We start from the raw sequence: 20027 nt of genomic DNA on the forward strand, positions 1-20027 counted from the left end.
ATTGTATTCCTGCCTAAGCCAATTGACTTGCAGAGGTGATACTATATTGGCATGTTAAGAACAGGAGATTGGTACAAGTAGAGTACGTGTGTAATGGTCAAAGGAGTCATGTTGAATGAGTATGTACATTTGAGGGGTATAAAAACAACATTTTATATGAACAAGGCGATTTATAAGACAGCATGATTTTTCAGATAAGACAACTGATTCCCTACAAATGCACACAGCCATGACGCCCTACAAATGTCTGTTGGAAAGTTGTTTGGTAGCTAACGGACCAAATCAAACATGCTTGAAAGTTTGACTCTGGTAAAAAGACGGCACTCTTCAGATGGTTAATACCCAGAACTTCAGACAGCTTACAGACCGTTGTCGCCATGCGATTCAAACAGTCAACACCAGTCTGATAAGCTATCTGACAGGATGGGAGATGGAGTACAACACCTGCAACAACCAGGACCAAGTCTGTACAAACCAGCTTCAGGAAACTCATTGCCACAGGACAATAAGCATTGCTTTATTTAAAACATTAAGCCATGAGATATATATAGTTTCTAATTACAACATACCAACTCCATATTTTCCATAAGATTTTTTTAAATACATTTTTACAAATTTAAAAAAGCATCCGGATTGCTATTGGAGAATCTTGACACTTACCTTTTGGATGTTAGTTCTCAGAGATTCAAGCATTTTTTCCTGTCCTGGTGGTCTGATTGCCTAAGCATCATTAACTCAACAGTAGAAGATGCTTTATACAATAACATGGGGCAAGCTTACAAGAATGGGAGCAATTGTTTACATAGTTAGACCTACAATAAGTAAAATAGATGGAAAAACTCAGACATGGAAACAAGAAATGATTTAGGCATTTTATACATTCTGATCAAAGACTCAGTAAATGTACAGAATAAAAATAACACCAAGTTAGCCGAGTGTAATGTAAGTTCTGTTTTGGTTCAAGTTAGTTTGTCCAGATCATTCTAAATGCATGTGCATACATACCGCCCAAAAAATATTTCCAGGATGTGCAAACTATCAATAACATGTTGAGACGACTTGATATTGCTATTTCCAATTGCAAACTTGAATTTCAAACAAATCCAAGAAACGCGAATGACAGATGGCCTATTTCTGATCAACAGGACAAAAACGCAAGAAAAATGTAACCCTGAAAACATCCTTAGCATCATAGAGTCCATCCATACAGTGAAAAATGTACAAATCAAGTCGTGATTAAGAACTGTGTTCAATGGAAGTAGGACCCTCCACCTTGCATAAGGCATCGCAGCTGGTATAGCTGCCAGCAAAAAGTTGACATCCAACTGCTGCTTCACTGCTCATATCCTATCATTATATTATTAAAATCATACAAGTTACACAAATGGAGGGGAAACTACAAAACCATAAGAGGGACAAACAAACAGCACATAAGCAAACACAGAATAGTGTCAGTTCAGCCTCTTAAGAATGGAAGAGGGCGAGGTTAGTTTGTGATCAGAGCTGAGGGACTCAAGAGTCTCGTCACTTGGTTTTCTCCTCAGAGTATCGCTGCTGCTGACTTCGTTGTCGTCGCTTGGCGTAGCTCTGAGCCATGGAGTTGATGATAGAGAAGATAAAGTAACAGACCATGACCAGAACCACCTTCTCAAAGACCCACGACAGCCAGTTCTCACTCTGCAGAGACATGCATACAGAGGAATATTACTCTATGGACACTAACACATTAAAATTTGTATAATCTTGCCAATCAATAAAATCACATGCTTTGTCTCAACATAGAAAGGATGGATGATGGTAGTAGTGCTCTTACCGCCGGGGTGCCTTCTCCGGTGTGGTGGTGGAGTTTACTCCTCTGCGCCTCCAGGTACTCACTGAAGGGCTTCTGTATGGAGGGACCTACCCTCGGCAGAGACCTGACACAGTGGCAGGGCAAGGACATCCACAGGCAGGGGAGATGCGAGGAGGGGAAGAGAGAGGCAAAGACATGATTATACTTACCATACCAGCAGTATCCCTTCACATGGTAAAATAATTAGGCTGTGGAGAGGGAACCCTTGGGCCATAGGACCAGGGTTTAAAGAGAACAGTCCATTGCTCAGGATGTTGAGAGTTCCATTTCCTATGCATTTCTAGTTAGGCCTCTAGCTGGGAGTTCACACTGCAAGTGTAGTTGCTGGGAGCACGCAGCAGAATGAAGTGAGGCAGTCCTCCCCATCGTTCTTATTTATCCCGGAGGTTCCTATAGGAAACCAGTCTGAGCCCAATAACCAGGAAGTGACTCAAAATGCTGTCATCACAGCCTTATGGGTGGAAACAGAACAAACTAGGCGTGTTCATCAATATGACTGTCCATATATGGGAGAGAGCGCAAAGGATTAGATCACTGTGGGTCACCCAGTTCATAGGTGCTCTTAAGATTATAGTTAGAGAATGCAGACAATTTGATTGGAAGAGAACCCTCAGACCATGAGGTACTATAACTTGTACCTTAATAAATCCACAATCATTTGTAGTTGACTGCACTATACCAACAATAATTGGTATAGTCTAATCAATGTATCACAACCATATTTAAATAGAATATAAATATGGATACAGAGTTTAGTTTTAATTCAGGTGTTAATATAAACTTCCACATTTAAAACTTGACTAAACCATTTCAAGACTATTTACTATCAGGAGTAGAAAAGTTACAGTTAACTGTAATCGCTGATCTTAAGAAAGGGATATGGCAAGCCCATTCCCAGGCTAACTGACTGACACAAACTGCTGCAATTACAAAAAGTCCCAATTCAGCATTCAAGCACCAGTGTAACCTCATAGCGAGTCAGACCAGTCAATTGCAATGGTAGCAAGCAAGTTCTTTCTCATTAAAGTAATTTTAACTGTGAATAAGACGGCACTATAAACTGATAGGGCGGCTCACAATTGGCCCAGCATCGTCCGGGTTAGGGGAGGGTTTGGCCGGGGTAGGCCGTCATTGTAAATAAGAATTTGTTCGACTTGCACAGTTAAATAAAATCATTAGTTGCGAGTACGATTTTAAATTAGATTTGTTAATGATTAAAAAAAATTGTGAGAAGTAAAAGCCAAGGAAGTTGTTAGATGTGCAATATGGAAGTGATTTATTGTTCTTATAAACCCTGCAGTTATTTTGTTTCCCTGCTGCTGTCGAGAAGATTCTGGTGCAGTCAAAGCTAAACTGCTGTGAGTCAGAACAGAAGACATTCCATCTGAGAAGACCCCACAAGGCTGGCTGACCACCTATGTGGGGGATTAGTTTCTGTGTAAGGGAAATACCCTTAATGGAGGGGGCAAAACACACATCTGACTTTGAGGTTCTGCTTTTGATGCCATTTGTTCAGAATGAGAATGATCAAACCATCAGCAAAACTGGTTTCAAACGTATAATCCTAAATTCATACAACCGCTGCACAAATACAGTATCAGTCAAATGTTTGGACACCTACTCACTCCAGGGTTTTTCTATATATAGATGTTTTTTTAATTTTCTACATTGTCGAATAATAGTGAAGACATCAACTATGAAATAATACATGGAGTCATGTAGTAACCCAAAGTGTTAAACAAATCAAAATATATTTTATATTTGAGATTCTTCAAAGTAGCCACCATTTGCCTTGATGACAGCTTTGCAAACTCTTAGCATTCTCTCAACCAGCTACACCTGGAATGCTTTTCCAACCGTCTTGATGTAGTTCCCACATATGCTGAGCACTTGTTGGTTGCTTTTCCTTCTCTCTGTGGTCCAACTCATCCCAACATGCATATCACATACACTTTGACATATAGGCTTTTTTGAAAATGTAGATTAAAAACAGATTAGAATATTATTCCAACTTTGGCCTCTGATCCAATTCTGATCCGAGTATTTGTTTGATATTGTGATGGGATTATTACGTAACAAAAGGACAAACAAAAAGTGTGGAGCCCTGCCCCCATTAAAGCACAGAGGAAGGATGCTAACCGGGCAAAGCACCTCTCTTCATCTATACGCATACATTAACAAAGACACATACTCACCCGATCAGAGACACCATCTGTTCCACTATGTGCTTGCTGAACGTTATGATAACAAACAGTTTCTGTGGGGAGACAAATTAATTAATCAACTGATCAGTCTCAGACAGACACAGTGAAAACCTGAGTCATCATCTGCACCGAGGTGGGGTGTCTGCTGTATGTCTGCTTTGAACACGGTGACACATGCCGTCCCAGCCAAGTCTGGACAGTAAAAGACCCTTGATGTCTGAGGAGAAAAAAACAAAGCATCCCCCGGACCCTGGTCCTCCTCAACCCTGGAGGGCTTTGTCAGAACTGGTGAGATCACTGGCTGGTACCACAGATGGATTGGTCTGGTTAGACTGCTCAGCTCTCACCACCACAACTCACAGAGACACAGTCAGTCTCGCACCGTCTGGGAGTAGATTAGTCACCGTGGCAGACTCAACAATACAGCCGAAAACTAAGAGTTTGATCTGGTTTACAAAAAGCAATGGTTCTCATTAAAGAGCTCTCCATACTCATTTCATCTGGAATGGTCTTCAATAGCAGCACTAAAAGTACTTCAAAAACACAGAATTACAGTCAACAGAAAATATTCAGACAATGTCCATGTATAATTGTTAAGTACAACTAAAATATTTACTTGTATGTGCATCTTGATGATGGCTTTCCCAATAAGAGTCGCTCCAAAGAAGGTCCAAAATGGTACCAGGAAGTGGCCACATGTTATACCAGCAAGGTCAAACAGAGGATTAGGGATCTGAAAGACAGGTCTTAACATGTCAAAATATATTCTGTAATAGAGTGCATTCGAATTCTACCTTCATTGTCATAACTTCATTGTAACAAACATACACTACATGGCCAAAAGTATGTGGACCCCTGCTCGTCAAACAACTCATTCCAAAATCATGGGCATTAATATGGAGTTGGTCCCCCCTTTGCTGCTCTAACTGCCTCCACTCTTCTGGGACGGCTTTCCGCTAGATGTTAGAACATTTCTGCAGGGATTTGCTTCCATTCACACAAGAGTATTAGTGAGGTCGGGCACTGATGTTGGGCGATTAGACCTGGCTCACAGTCAGTGTTCCAATTCATCCCAAAAGTGTTTGATGGGTTGAGATCCACACCGATCTCGACAAACCTTTTCTGAATGGAACTTGCTTTGTGCATGGTGGCATTCTCATGCTGAAACAGGAAAGGGCCTTCCCCAAACTGTTGCCACTTGTTGGAAGCACAGAATCGTCTAGAATGTCATTGTATGGTGTAACGTTAAGATTTCCCTTCACTGGGACTAAGGGGCCTAGCCTGAACCATGAAAAACAGCCAGAGACCATTATTCCTCCACCAAACTTGACAGTTGGCACTATGCATTGGGGCAAGTAGCGTTCCCCTGGCATCCGCCAAACCCAGATTCGTCCGTCGGAACTGCCAGATGGTGAAGCGTGATTCATCACTCCAGAAAGCGTTTTCACTGCTCCAGAATCCATAGGCAGCAAGCTTTACACCACTCAAGCCGATGCTTGGCATTGCGCATAGTGATCTTAGGCTTGTGTTCAGCCATGGAAACCAAATTCATGAATCTCCCGATGAACAGTTATTGCTGCAGACGTTGCTTCCAGAGGCAGTTTGGAATACAGTAGTGAGTGTTGCAACCAAGGACAGGCAATTATTACGAGCTACGCACTTCAGCAGTCCCGTTCTGTGGCCTACCACTTCACGGCTGAGTTGTTGTTGCTCCTGACGTTTCCACTTCACAATACCAGCACTTACAGTTGATTGGGGTAGCTCTAGCATGGTAGAAATTTGATGAACTGACTTGTTGGAAAAGTGGCATCAAATGACGGTGCCACGTTTAAAGTCACAGCTCTTCAGTACGGGCCATTATACTGCCAATGTTTGTCTATGGAGAGTGCATGGTTGTGTGATGTACACCTGTTAGCAACGGTGTGGCTGAAATAGCTGAATCCACTAATTGGAAGGGGTGTCCACATACTTTCGGCCATGAGTGTACAATATTCAGTGATGCGCTTTAATAATAAAGGCCTAAACTTTAAAACAGTATAAGATAAGAGTGCAAGTCAAGTCAAAAGGTTGCCTGCGATGTAGTTTTGGATTTACCGAGGCACAGGCTAGAATCCCAAAGAATCCCACTTTCTGCACCATGTTCTGAACTCCCAGTTTTGCTCGAGTAACAAAATCCTGAAAACATAATTCAGTTTACAATCAAATATAAATTTATGCTTCACACATTAAACAACTTCTACAATAATATCAATAATGATACAGTATAACCAAAATAAAAAACAAAAGTCGAATGTAATTCTGAAAAAGGAGTTACTTGATAAAGAATTCATGTGGTATAGCAAATGCTATCAGACGGGCTATTATCTTTTCCTTTGATCTATTTTAGCAGCTCTGGTAAAAATCCAAGACAAGAGTTGTTGGCAGAGAGCTATTGAACTCATTTGATCTGATTGATACACACTACAAAGGGGGGTGAAATATTGTGGTTTCATGTTGAGGGTGAAAAAATAAACATTTTGTTATGTTACAGCCTTATTCTAAAATGTAGTAAATTGTTTTAATCCCTTCAATCTACACACAATACCCCATAATGACAAAGCAAAAACAGGTTTAGATTTGCAAATGTATATATATATAAAAAAAAAAATAATTAACATAACTATTCAGACCCTTCACTCAGTATTTGTTGAAGCACCTTTGACAACGATAACATCCTCAACTCTTCTTGGGTATGACTCTACAAGCTTGGCACACCTTTATTTGGAGAGTTTCTTCCATTCTTCTCTGCAGATGCTCTCAAGCTCTGTCAGGTTGGATGGGGAGCATTGCTGCACAGCTATTTTCAGGTCTCTACAGAAATACCTTATTTACATAATAATTCAGACCCTTTGCCATGACTTGAAATTGAGCTCAGGTGCATCCTGTTTCCATTGATCATCCTTGAGATGTTTCTAACAACTTGATTGGCGTCCGCCTGTGGTAAATTCAATTTGTTGGACATGATTTGGAGAGGCACACAACTGTCTATATAAGGTCTCACAGTTGACAGTGCATGTCAGAGCAAAAACCATGCCATGAGGGGAGAGGAATTGTCCGTAGCGCTCAGAGACATGATTGTCAAGGCCCAGATCCCAAAAAAATTCTACAGCATTGAAGGTTCCCAAGAACACAGAGGCCTCCATCATTCTTAAATGGAAGAGGTTTGGAACCACCAAGACTCTTCCTAGATCTGAGCAATCAGGGGAGAAAGGCCTTGGTCAGGGAGGTGACCAAGAACCTGATTGTCACTGACAGAGCCCTAGAGTTCCTCTGTGCAGATGGGAGAACCTTCCAGAAGGACAACCATCTCTGCAGCACTCCACCAAATCAGGCCTTTATGGTAGAGTGGCCAGATGGAAGCCGCTCCTCAGTAAAAGGCACATGACAGCCCGCTTGGTGTGTGCCAAAAAGGCACCTAAAAGACTCTCAGACCATGACAAACAAGATTCTCTAGTTTGATGAAACCAAGACTGAACTCTGTTGGCTGAATGCCAAGTGTCACGTCTGGTGAAACCTGGCACCATCCCTATGGTGAAGCATGGTGGTGGCAGCATCATGCTGTGGGTATGTTTTTCAGAGGCAGGGACTGGGAGACTAGTCAGGATCGAGGGAAAGATGAACGGAGAAAAGTACAGAGATCGCTGCTCCAGAGTGCTCAGGACCTCAGACTGGGGCGAAGGTTACCTTCCAACAGGACAATGACCCTAAGCACACAGCCAAGACAACGCAGGAGTGGCTTCGGGCCAAGTCTCTGAATGTCCTTTTGGCCCAGGTTTCATCTGACCATATGACATTCTCCCAATCTTCTTCTGGATCATCCAAATGCTCTCTAGCAAACTTCAGACGGGCCTGGACATGTACTGGCTTAAGCAGAGGGACACGTCTGGCACTGCAGGATTTGAGTCCCTGGCGGCGTAGTGTGTTACTGATGGTAGGCTTTGTTACTTTGGTCCCAGTTCTCTGCAGGTCATTCACTAGGTCCCCCCGTGTGGTTCTGGGATTTTTGCTCACCGTTCTTGTGATCATTTTGACCCCACGGGGTAAGATCTTGCGTGGAGCCCCAGATCGAGGGAGAATATCAGTGGTCTTGTATGTCTTCCATTTCCTAATAATTGCTCCCACAGTTGATTTCTCCAAACCAAGCTGCTTACCTATTGCAGATTCAGTCTTCCCAGCCTGGTGCAGGTCTACAATTTTGTCTCTGGTGTCCTTTGACAGCTCTTTGGTCTTGGCCATAGTGGAGTTTGGAGTGTGACTGTTTGAGGTTGTGGACAGGTGTCTTTTATACTGATAACAAGTTCAATTAATACAGGTAATGAGTGGAGGACAGAGGAGCCTCTTAAAGAAGAAGTTACAGGTCTGTGAGAGCCAGAAATCTTGCTTGTTTGTAGGTGACCAAATACTTATTTTCCACCATAATTTGCAAATAAATTCATTAAAAATCCTACGGGATTTTCTGGATTTTTTTTCTGATTTTGTCTGTCATAGTTGAAGTGTACCTATGATGAACATTACAGGCCTCTCTCATATTTTTAAGTGGGAGAACTTGCACAATTGGTGGCTGACTAAATACTTTTTTGCCCCACTATGTAAATATGATGTGTTTTTAATTATTTGTAATGACTGTCCTGTGAGGATCACAATGGGTCAGAGCAGCTTGACAATGGCTGACAATAACCAAACCCTCTCGCACCCGCAAGGGGGTGACAGCTAAATGAAGTCCGAGTGGGCTCTCTTGCTCTTTAGTATCAACCAAAGGAATGTCTGTTCAGGAACTTTTGCCCGCCTAACATCCAGAAAGTGAACAACGGAACGCTATTTCTAACATAATGATGTGGGAAATGGTCAGTGGGAAACTATGGAAAATGAATGTAATATTGCTTTCCATTTTGTGATGTTATTAAAAACTGGATGGACCAAATAATTTAACTTTTTTAGGAAATCTGAAATCGACGATAAGTGTGCCTTTTTCTCCCCCCCACCCTCTCCATTATGTTGTAACAAGCCATCATATCTTTCAGCCCACTAGGGAGCTTTGTCTCATAAGTGTGTGTATTCTGTGCTATAATATAGTTAGATAATAAATAAAATGATTCAACCAATGTGTAGTACTGAATAATGCGTAAAGCTGTTTTTTTTTGCAGATCCAAGGTCACGATTGTTTAGAATGAATATTTGATAAGAGGTAATGATTAATAAGATGACTGTTTATCGATGTTATAGTTAAAGACCTTTACAGTTTAATTCGGGAGATGGTAATGCTAAACAACTTGTTCCATGATGCCCCAAATCCTAATGGAGTTCATTTATTACATGATTAAAAAAATAAGACTTTTTTTTATTTAAATCTAGCAACAATTAAACATTTGATTAAATGATAGTCATCAGATTAATGAAGTAAAGACACAAAATATTTGCAAACATCTCTAAAAACCTATTTCTGCTTTGCCATTGTGTAGATAGAATCAATCATTTTTTCCCCCTCATCAATGTTAGAATAAGGCTGTAACGTGACAATGTGGAAAAGGTCAAGGGGTCTGAATACTTTCCGAATGCACTGTGTACACCCCCCCCCCCCCCCAAAGGGGCAGTCATGTTGTCAGTAGCCTGTTCACATTGCCTGTCCCTCAAATGAAAGGATCATGAAAATAAATGCCTCTGGGATGATTACAGGCGAGCTTGTTTCACCGTGACTCACTCCACTAGCAATGACCTTACTGGAAATGGTGGGAGGGGCTTTCAGAGAAGTCATGTGATAACTGGAGGCCAATCACAGGCCAGATAGAGAAGTCAGTAGATAGTGATGACAGTTAAGTAGAGTCAAACCCAAAAATCAAAGACTGAATGAGAGTATTTAGGACTCCACAGATTTAGATGGAATGGGGCATTCAAGGGGCAGGCTACTACACTCAGAGGGGAAAACAGAGTCCCCCACTCACCTGAGCAGTCTCTGCCTGCCCCAGCATCTCCTCAAACTCCTCATAGTCTTCGTCATCTGGGTCTGCTCCAGATAGCCTGGCCGCTCGAGCCATGAAGTAGGGCGGCAACTCCCCAATGGCTGTGCCTGCACCCTGGAGAGACAGTCACACACTGGGTTAGCTTAGCACTGATTCACACCAGAGTCAGGCATAGCTCTATGGTGGATGTCATAGTTGAGGAGACGTGATGTGAACCAATGTTGAGCACTAAAGATGCCCTTATTGTTCTAAACCCAAAAGGACTGGTTTCCCAAGGAACAGATTAAGTCCTGGACAATTTCAAAATAAAACACTTTTTAATGGACATTATCCATTAAGCGTGTGTTTTTTGTTGTCCAGGACAAGGCTTAATCTGTGCCCAGGAAACCGCCCCACAGAGTTCACTAGAACGATGAACCTAGACTTTAGTTGAATAAAGACATGTTTCCTCACCCACATACAGGCCTCCAGCCGGACCTTTGAGATGATGGACCAGAGTGAGATGCTGCCCTCCATTCCTCCTGCCTCTGGGCAGATGATCTGGTCTGGGTACGGGGGCTCGGGGAAGTCTGTAGAACCACACTCGTACGCAGCCAGGGTGACTGATGCTATGTGTGGACCCTGAGAGCCAGAGGATGGATGGGCATTCCTTAATTCAACTGAATATGGACAGTTGCGACACACTAGAGCTGGGATGATAAACCAAAAATGACAGACATCGCCTTCTTACCGAAGCATTTTGCTTACATTGGTAATTCTGTGATTTTGCTACACAACCTTCATATAGATTGACCAAATAATAGTTTTAGAACAACAGTAATAGCCTACGCATTGTTGGTCCCTGCCGGCTGCCGACTCACTCCCTCGCCCCACTGTGCGCACGGAGGAGGGAGCGATGTATTCTGAGAAGCACAAGAAAAAAACAGTGCATTTGGAAAGTATTCAGACCACTTGACAATATCCACATTGTTACGTTACAGCCTTAATCTGAAATTGATTTAATTGTTTTTACCCCCTCAATCTACACACAATACCTCATGACAAAGCAAAAAGTTTGTTTTGTTGATAATGTAAAAATAAAAAATATCACATTTACATAAGTATTCAAACCCTTTACTCAGTACTTTGTTGAAGCACATTTGGCAGTGACTACAGCCTCAAGTTTTCTTGGGTTTGACGTGACAAGCTTGGCACACCTTTAATTTGGTGAGTTTCTCCCATTGTTCTCTGCAGATCCTCTCAAGTTCTGTCAGGTTACTGCACAGCTATTTTCAGGTCTCTCCAGAGATGTTCGATCGGGTTCAAGTCCGGGCTCTGGCTGGGCCACTCAAGGACATTCGAGACTTGTCCCCAAGCCACTCCTGCGTTGTCTTTGCTGTGTGCTTAGGGTCATTGTCCTGTTGGAAGGTGAACCTTGATCCCAGTCTGAGGTCCTGAGCGCTCTGGAACAGTTTTTCCATCAAGGATCTCTGTACTTTGCTCTGTTCATCTTTCCCTTGATCCTGAATAGTCTCCCAGTCCCTGCCACTGAAAAACATCACAAGCATGCTGCCACCACCATGCTCACTGTAGGGATGGTGCCAGGTTTCCTCCAGACGTGACGCTTGGCATTCAGGCCAAGGAGTTCAATCTTGGTTTCATCAGACCAGAGAAGCTCGTTTCTCATGGTCTGAGTACTTTAAGTGCCTTTTAGCAAAACTTCAAGCAGGCTGTCATGTGGCATTTACTGAGTGGCTTCCGTCTGGCCACTACCATAAAGGCCTGATTTGGTGGAGTGCTGCAGAGATGGTTGTCCTTCCATCTCCACAGAAGAACTCTTGAGCTCTGTCAGAGGGACATTCGGGTTTTTGGTTACCTCCCTGACCAAGACTCTACTCCCATGATTTCTTAGGTTATCTGGGCATCCAGCTTTAGTTAAGAGTCTTGGTGGTTCCAAACTTCCTCCATTTAAGAATGATGGAGGCCACTGTGTTCTTGGGGACCTTCAATGCTGCAGACATTTTTTGGATCTGTGCCTTGACAATCCTCTCTCGGAGCTCTAGGGACAATTCTTTCGACCTCATGGCTTGGTTCTTGCTCTGACATGCACTGTCTAATGTGGGACCTTATATAGACAGACCTTCCGAAATCATGTCCAATCAATTGAATTTACCACAGTGGACTCCAATCAAGATATAAAAACATCAAGGATGATCAATGGAAACGGGATGCACTGGCGCTCAACTTCGAGTCTCATAGCTAAGGGTCTAAATGCTTATCACATTTACATAGTTTATTTTATTCATAAAATGTTGCCAAATTTAAAATAACTTGTTTTCACTTTGTCATTATGGGGTAGTGTGTGTGTAGATTGATGAGGAAATGTTTTTATTGAATCCATTTTAGAATAAGGCTGTAACATAAAATGTGGAAAAAGGGAAAGGGTCTGAATACTTTCCAAATGCAATGCATGACCGTTGCTCAAAATATTGCGGAGTTCAATGCAACTGTGGTTCTACACTGAACAAAAATATTAGCGCAAAAAGTGAAGTGTTGGTCCCATGTTTCATGAGCTGAAATAAAAAGATCCCCAAAATGTTACTTACGCACAAAAAAAATACAAATATTTTGGGCACAAATTTGTTTAAATCTCTATTAGTGAGCATTTCTCATTTGCCAAAATAATCCACACACCTCACAGGTATGGCATATCAAGAAGCTGATTAAAACAGCATGATCATTCATCATGTTGAGGGAGCGTGCAACTGGCATGCTGACTGCAGGATTGTCAACCAGAGATGTTGCCAGATATGGTAATTTAATGGTAATTTCTCTAAGCTGCCTCCAACCGTAGTTTTAGAGAATTTAGCAGTACGTCCAACTGAACTTACAACCGCAGACCATGTGTATGGTGCTGTGTGGGCAAGCAGTTTGCTGTTGTCAATGTTGTGAACAGAGTGCCCCGTGGTGGTGGGGTTATGGTACAGGCAGGCATAAGCGACACACAATGAATACAATTGTATTTTATTGATGGCAATTTGAATGCACAGAGATACCATGATGAGATCCTGAGGCCTATTGTCGTGCCATTCATCTGCCACCATCACCTCATGTTTCAGCATGATAATGCACAGCATGTCGCAAGGATCTGTACACAATTCCCAGTTCTTCCATGGCCTGCATACTACAGACATGTCACCGATTGAGCAAGTCTGGATCAACAGCACGTTCCAGTTCCCGCCAATATCCAGCAACTTCGCACAGCCATTGAAGAGTGGGCCAACGTTCCACAATCAGTCTGATCCACTCTGACGGAGATGTCGTGCTACATAAGGCAAATGGTGGTAAACTAAATATTGACTGGTTTTCTGATCCACTCCCCTACCTTTGTTTTTAAAAAGGTATCTAACGAACAGCTGCATATCTGTACTCCCAGTCATGTGAAATCCATAGATTAGGGCCTAAATTATTTTCAATTGACTGATTTCCTAATGTGAACCAACTCCGTAACATTTGAAATTGTTGCATGTTGCGTTTATATTTTTGTTCAGTATAGTTATTGAAAGGAGAGTCACAACATTCTTTACATATGTCAACTTATTTCTCGCCTCTTAATAGAGTTCACGGCACCACTTTACAACCGGAGTAGGCTGTAGTTAGTATAGTTTTAATGTGCCCGCGGAACAGAGCACTCCATTTGCCTACATCAAGTAGCCTAGGCCTAGCGCTGGAAAGTTTTTGTAGGACATTGATTAATTTATCAGAAAATGTAGGCTAATCAGTCTACATGGCTATACGCACACCTCTCGGAGGGAACGCAACACCCTGCAACACCCAACTCCCCGTGGAGTGAAAGAGGTATGTGACTGCAGGTGCGGTTAAGGGTGACAGAGGCAGAATATATTACCATTTACAGGGAATTTATTTCCTTCACACAGTAATTTGGGGAAAAGGGGCTGGACGGAACCAAAGCAACAACAAAAAAGTTAGAGCCCCCTCTCCTACCTTACCTAACTAGCACCAACTTACCTAACTAGAACCAAGCCATTTCCTGAAATACACACAAACCCACAACACAGAAACTGGGGAACGTAACTCTAGCTATAATATATTTAGAGTTCGCAATCTAGCGAAGTGCTTTGAGGTCCCATTTCCTCAGGTGATAAATAGGCTATAGATTATAGGCCAATACACACAAAGATGTTGGCAAGTACTCTGAAGAGCCAAAAATACATCTGATAATTCCAGATCCTATTTTGACAGGTTGCACATCAAAATATAAAATCATGCATTTGCTGGATGTGCGCGATGAAATAGCCTCCTTTTAAAAAAATCATGTTTTGTACACTCTGTGCATGTGTGAAATGTATATATTCTTTTGAATAGCCACCCCCCCCAAAAAAAAAACAAAGCAGCCTGCACTTGAATAGCGAACGGAGGAAGCGCTTCCCTCAGTTCCATTTATAATATGCCAGGTAAGCTACACCAGTTATGTGATTACATTTTAAGAGTTGAGCAATAAATATAGTAGCACGAGAAGGCTGGGATCCTCTTAAATATTGGCCAGTCAAAACTCTGTTTTCAAACTCGATTGTGCAATGACTGCAATGATAAGTACGTTTCACAACTCTGTAGGCTAAAGGCTATGCTTAGACATTTGGCCACTAGTTGTGATACAAACCTTATCAAAACATATAGGCCTATGGACTAGGATACATGATGCATGGGACAATGATTTGCCTTAGACTCCACACGCCGGGCATCAATATTCTCACCCATTACACTGTCAATTTAATCTGGTCTACATGTATACTAAACAATGTCTGAAATTAGTCGATTGAGAATGGGTCATTATCAAGCACCTGTCGGAACAGACGCAGAAAAATAAAAACATGTAATCCATATGCACTTGAATAGTGAACGGAGGACACTTTCAGGCGTTTCATTTTCATATCAGCCATGTAGGCTACTCCGGTTGTAAAGCGAAGCAATGTGCTTAATATTAGGATAGTTGAGAAATAAAGTCAGCCTAGTCTAGAGAAAGCTGATTGGGTCCTCTTTTTAAATGGAGACCATTAAAACACTGGGTGAGAAAACAATTGCATAGCCTATAGAAATGTTGCACAACATGGGCTAACAGGAACACATTTCATTCCATGCATCACCCAGCTATGAGGAGCTGGTTCTTGCTTCCCAACAGGTGATCATATTCCCCTCAAACTGAATGCCAGGGCTCTCATGAAGTGTTTGATTTTCGATTGCATTTGCAGCAATGTCAGAGTGATTCAAAAATAAAATAGCCCAGCACATCATCGGAGCCAAGCCATCTGACATCCAGGACCTCTATACCATGCGGTGTCAGAGGAAGGCCCTAAAAATTGTGAAAGACTCCAGACACCCCAGTCAGATGGTTCTCCCTGCTACCAAACAGCACCGTAGAGCCAAGTCTAGGTCCAAGAGCTAAATAGCTTCCACCCCCAAACAGCTAATCAAATGGCTACCCAGACTTTCGTGCCCGGTTTATCAAAAGTTATCTGGACATAGTCCAAATACAAAAACTGGGCCCCAGAGGTGAATGGCAGTTCTATTTGGACCAGATCTATGGAGAACTGAACACACTGAAAGAATGAGATAGGATGTATGAGGCCACCCACTGGACAAACTGTGGATGTGTATTAATTTTCTGGCAGTGGTGAATCAAATGATGGAAATAGCCTGTGCACAAAATGTGTCCCTCTAGGTCAGAGGACAAGCACAAGCCTGTAAACCAATTCACCGCAACTACATTTTTTTTGTTGGTCTATCGTGCTAGTTATGGAACAACAAGCAGCGCTAACAGGCTCACAAAAACATCCAAAGTCACATACTGTACCAGCGTTCTCAGAAAAAAAAGTAAATACTATTGTGGACTACAGGAAAAAGAGGACCGAGCACGCCTCCATTCTCATCGACGGGGCTGTAGTGGAGCAGGTTGAGAGCTTTCAAGTTCCTTGGTGTCCACATCAACAACAAACTAGAATGGTCCTAACACACCAAGACAGTCGTGAAGAAGGCACGACAAAGCCTATAGCCCCTCAGGAAACTAAAAAGATTTGGCATGGGTCCTGAGATCCTCAAAAGGGTCTACAGCTACAACATCGAGAGCATCCTGGTTGCATTACTGCCTGGTACGGCAATTGCTCAGCCTCTGACCGCAAGGCACTACAGAGGGTAGTGCGTACGGCCCAGTACATCACGGGGGCTAAGCTGCCTGCCCTCCAGGACCTCTATACCAGGCGGTGTCAGAGGAAGGCCCTAAAAATTGCCAAAGACCCCAGCCATAGACTGTTCTCTCTACTACTGCATGGCAAGCAGTACCAGAGTGCCAAGTGTAGGACAAAAAGCTTTCTCAGCAGTTTTTACCCCCAAGCCATAAGACTCCTGAACTTGTAATCAAATGCCTACCCGAACTATTTGCATTGTGTGCCCCCCCAACCCCTTTTTTTACACGCTGCTGCTACTCTCCGTTTATCATATATGCAGTCACTTTAACTATACATTCATGTACATACGTCCTCAATTGGGCCGACCAACCAGTGCTCCCGCACATTGGCCAACCGGGCTATCTGCATTGTGTCCCACCCACCAACCCCTCTTTTACTGCTACTCTGTTCATCATATATGCATAGTCACTTTAACCATATCTACATACTACCTCAATCAGCCTGACTAACCGGTGTCTGTATGTAGCCCGTCTTTTTACGGTTGTTTTATTTCTTTACCTACCCATTGTTCACCTAATACCTTTTTTTGCACTATTGGTTAGAGTCTGTAAGTAAGCATTTCACTGTAAGGTCTAAACCTGCTGTATTCAGCGCACGTGACAAATACTTATATTTGATTTACCGAGATACAGCAGGCTTTTCCAATGTCTGAGTGAGATAAGTTAGCTTACATTTTTTATGTCACTACTGACAGACAAGGGAAGGGTGGTTCTCTTACTTACCAGGTATAGTAGGAAGGTATGCAGGCCAGTCCCAAGGCCTACTGAGGACAAGATGCCCAAACCTACCCAGTAGGCACACCACAGGAACCTCTTCTCCAGGTACTGCACATACTGCAGATGAGAATAGACAGGAGGGGGGAGAGAGTAGAGAGAGCTTTAGGCTTTTGCATGGACAAAGAGCAATAACACACGACTTCACAAGACATTTATCCTTAGGAGAAAACATTGGAGACCTACAGTTGAAGTCGGAAGTTTACATACACCTTAGCCAAATACATTTAAACTCGGTTTTTCACAATTCCATATCCATTTGGAAGACCCATTTGCGACCAAGCTTTAACTTCCTGACTAATGTCTTGTGATGTTGCTTCAATATATCCACATAATTTTCCTTCCTCATGAAGCCATCTATTTTGTGAAGTGCACCAGTCCCTCATGCAGCAATGCACCCCTACAACATGATGCTGCCACCCCCGTGCTTCACAGTTGGGATGGTGTTCTTCGGCTTGCAAGCCTCACCCTTTTTCCTCCAAACATAACGATGGTCATTATGACCAAACAGTTCTATTTTTGTTTCATTAGACCAGAGGACAATTCTCCAAAAAGTACAATCTTTGTCCCCATGTGCAGTTGCAAACCGTAGTCTGGCTATTTTATGGCGGTTTTGGAGCAGTGGCTTCTTCCTTGCTGAGCGGCCTTTCAGGACTCATTTTACTGTGGATATAGATACTTTTGTACCTGTTTCCTCCCACATCTTCACAAGGTCCTTTGCTGTTCTTCTGGGATCGATTTGCACTTTTCTCACCAAAGTACGTGGAGTGGATGAAAAACGGGTTTTGATGACTCCAACCTAAGTATGTAAACTTCCGACTTCAACTATGCCAAGGATAGTAATGGAAAATTAGGAAATGTGAACAATTTACACAATAGTAACACATTGGCTAAGAAACATCCAAAGTACTGGCCTGAGCATCAAGTAAAAAAATATCGCACAACATCTTCTCAGGTGACCTTTCCTCCAGGAATGCAGTGCATCTGAATAAACAGTTACTTATCTTTAACCATCCCAAATAAATGAATTACAGAGATGAGTTTGTTTATCTCCTTCCTTACCTTCTGGTGTGCTCCCTCAGTGGAGTAGGCAAGGGAGAAGAGTGAACACAACACCAGGAACAAGAACACTGTCCCCCTTCGTCGCCATAACCTGCAGAGGGGAAGAAGTGGAACAATCTACCAAATGGCTAGACTGGTAGAGTGTTACTTTAAACACAACAGAACTGAGACAGCTTTCAACTAATCAGTTGGTTTCTAGTTTTACTGTCAAGTAGTGGTGGTTTACTTTAATGTCCACTCCTTTAGTGTGATGAAGGTTTCCAGGAGGAAGTAGTGTAGTGTGATGATAGGCCGCCTCCACAGCACCAGAGCGAGACGCTCCTCCCTATCTTTCTGCCTCCTCTCACTGACCACAGAGTCTGTAGATACAGGAGCACACACGTGAGGTCAGATTAATCTATAAAAGTAGCCTAGTATCAAAAAAAGCCATAACAATATCCCCTTAATTTGATGGACATAGGCTAGCATAAGCCTTTGATAAAGTCATGTCACTTTGTCTAGGCCTAAGTAGGAACATAACACTAGCAAATGGTGGAGTTCACTAGTCTAGACCTTTGAATCATGTATAATTATTTAGTTTTTTCTAAACTATGGAATTAATAAGTACACAACTGTTTGGGAACCATTCTGGCAATACTGTAACGTTGTAAGAAGAATTCCCAAGATAACAATTTGTGCATTGCTGCATACCTTTAGCAACACAACCCTTCTCCTTCCTTGATAAAATTGTTAATCTATTTTCCATAAACACAGGCTAATGCTGGTTCACTTGGAGAAGTTTCACAACCAACCTGCAAAATATCCATTCGGTTTGTCTTTGGTTCCTCGCTTCTGTGGTTGTTCACAGCTTGCCTCATTCGTCGCCATCTCATTCACTTTGAATCGACCAGAAAACACAAACACATGACCAGCAAATATGTTGTATTGGGTTTTGGCCTATATCAACTGTAGGAAGAGCATTAGTTAGTTATTACTTGTCACTGACTGACAATTAGTGGCAACATCTCCCACGCGCTAACGTTAGTTAACTAACCGGCATGCATGCTAACAAAACAGCTGATGGCAAGTAACCTTTATTCACGACTCCAACTCCATTGGATTACATTGACCGGCTGTGTAAACCACCTTGGGTTCTCGTTAACTAGCTAGGAAGTAAAGTGTGTAATAGCTAGCTAGCGGGCGTGAGTTAATATAAACATAACTGGTTTACTACAATTGTTCAATGTTTATAACTATGAATTATAAACTACAGTAACCTATTGCATGTTCACGTAGCAAGTTAACAAGGTGACGTTAGCTTGGTAGTAGCGACACTGGGAAATATAGGCTACAACCATTGAAATATGTTTGGATCAAGCTACTTCGGTTGTTGTCTTGAGACGTAAAATACTATAATGTCAAAACGTTTCACAGTCGAAAATGTTACATACTATAAACAAAGATGAATTTGTTAGGTCACACAAATTGAATGAAACAAGCTCATACCCCAGAGCGTCTTCTTCCTGAAGCCGTGGCAATCACTTCCGGGCAAAACATTTCCTTCCAAGTAAAGGTCCTCTTTACATTATTATATATTCATCAATATTGAATTGGTTTCTGCATATTCATACGTGATAATTGCATTACTGTTACTGAAAAAAAATGTTGTGCAATTGAACGTAGAGTTGCATCTAGCCTTTGATCATGACTAAGTTTCATTACACATAAGAGTCATTTCGTGAAGTTTTGTTAAGCCGACCCGAGGCTCGGTCTTAACATTAACTTGCGTCGCTAGCGGTACGGGTTTGGAAGCACAAGACCTAATCTTTAATGTCATCGATAAATTGTTTTCAAAAAAACTAAAGGTTAAATTGATACACAGCTGTATATGGTTAGGGTTCCCACACGGCCATATCTCC

At 42.2% G+C, this 20027-nt stretch overlaps 1 protein-coding gene across 2 annotated transcripts; it reads right to left on the minus strand.

Moving 5' to 3' along the window:
* Positions 1–858: 858 nt before the first annotated feature.
* On the minus strand, positions 859–19695 carry LOC139382401 (vacuole membrane protein 1-like). Of its 2 annotated transcripts, none has more exons than XM_071126413.1 (12): positions 19615–19695; positions 18921–19004; positions 18356–18488; positions 18130–18220; positions 17017–17127; positions 10506–10673; positions 10035–10166; positions 6151–6231; positions 4673–4789; positions 4048–4109; positions 1814–1916; positions 859–1677 (listed from the first exon to the last, which is right to left on the minus strand). In XM_071126413.1, the coding sequence occupies exons 2-12, from the start codon at positions 18994–18996 to the stop codon at positions 1525–1527; spliced, it is 1227 nt and encodes a 408-aa protein (XP_070982514.1). In that variant the 5' UTR covers positions 18997–19004; positions 19615–19695; the 3' UTR covers positions 859–1524. The 2 variants fall into 2 exon arrangements, with proteins under 2 accessions (XP_070982514.1, XP_070982515.1); XM_071126414.1 differs by having other exon boundaries at positions 18921–19074; positions 19615–19654.
* Positions 19696–20027: the final 332 nt, after the last annotated feature.

The sequence above is a fragment of the Oncorhynchus clarkii genome, chromosome 24 (genome assembly GCF_045791955.1).
Source record: "Oncorhynchus clarkii lewisi isolate Uvic-CL-2024 chromosome 24, UVic_Ocla_1.0, whole genome shotgun sequence".
Lineage (NCBI taxonomy): Eukaryota > Metazoa > Chordata > Actinopteri > Salmoniformes > Salmonidae > Oncorhynchus > Oncorhynchus clarkii.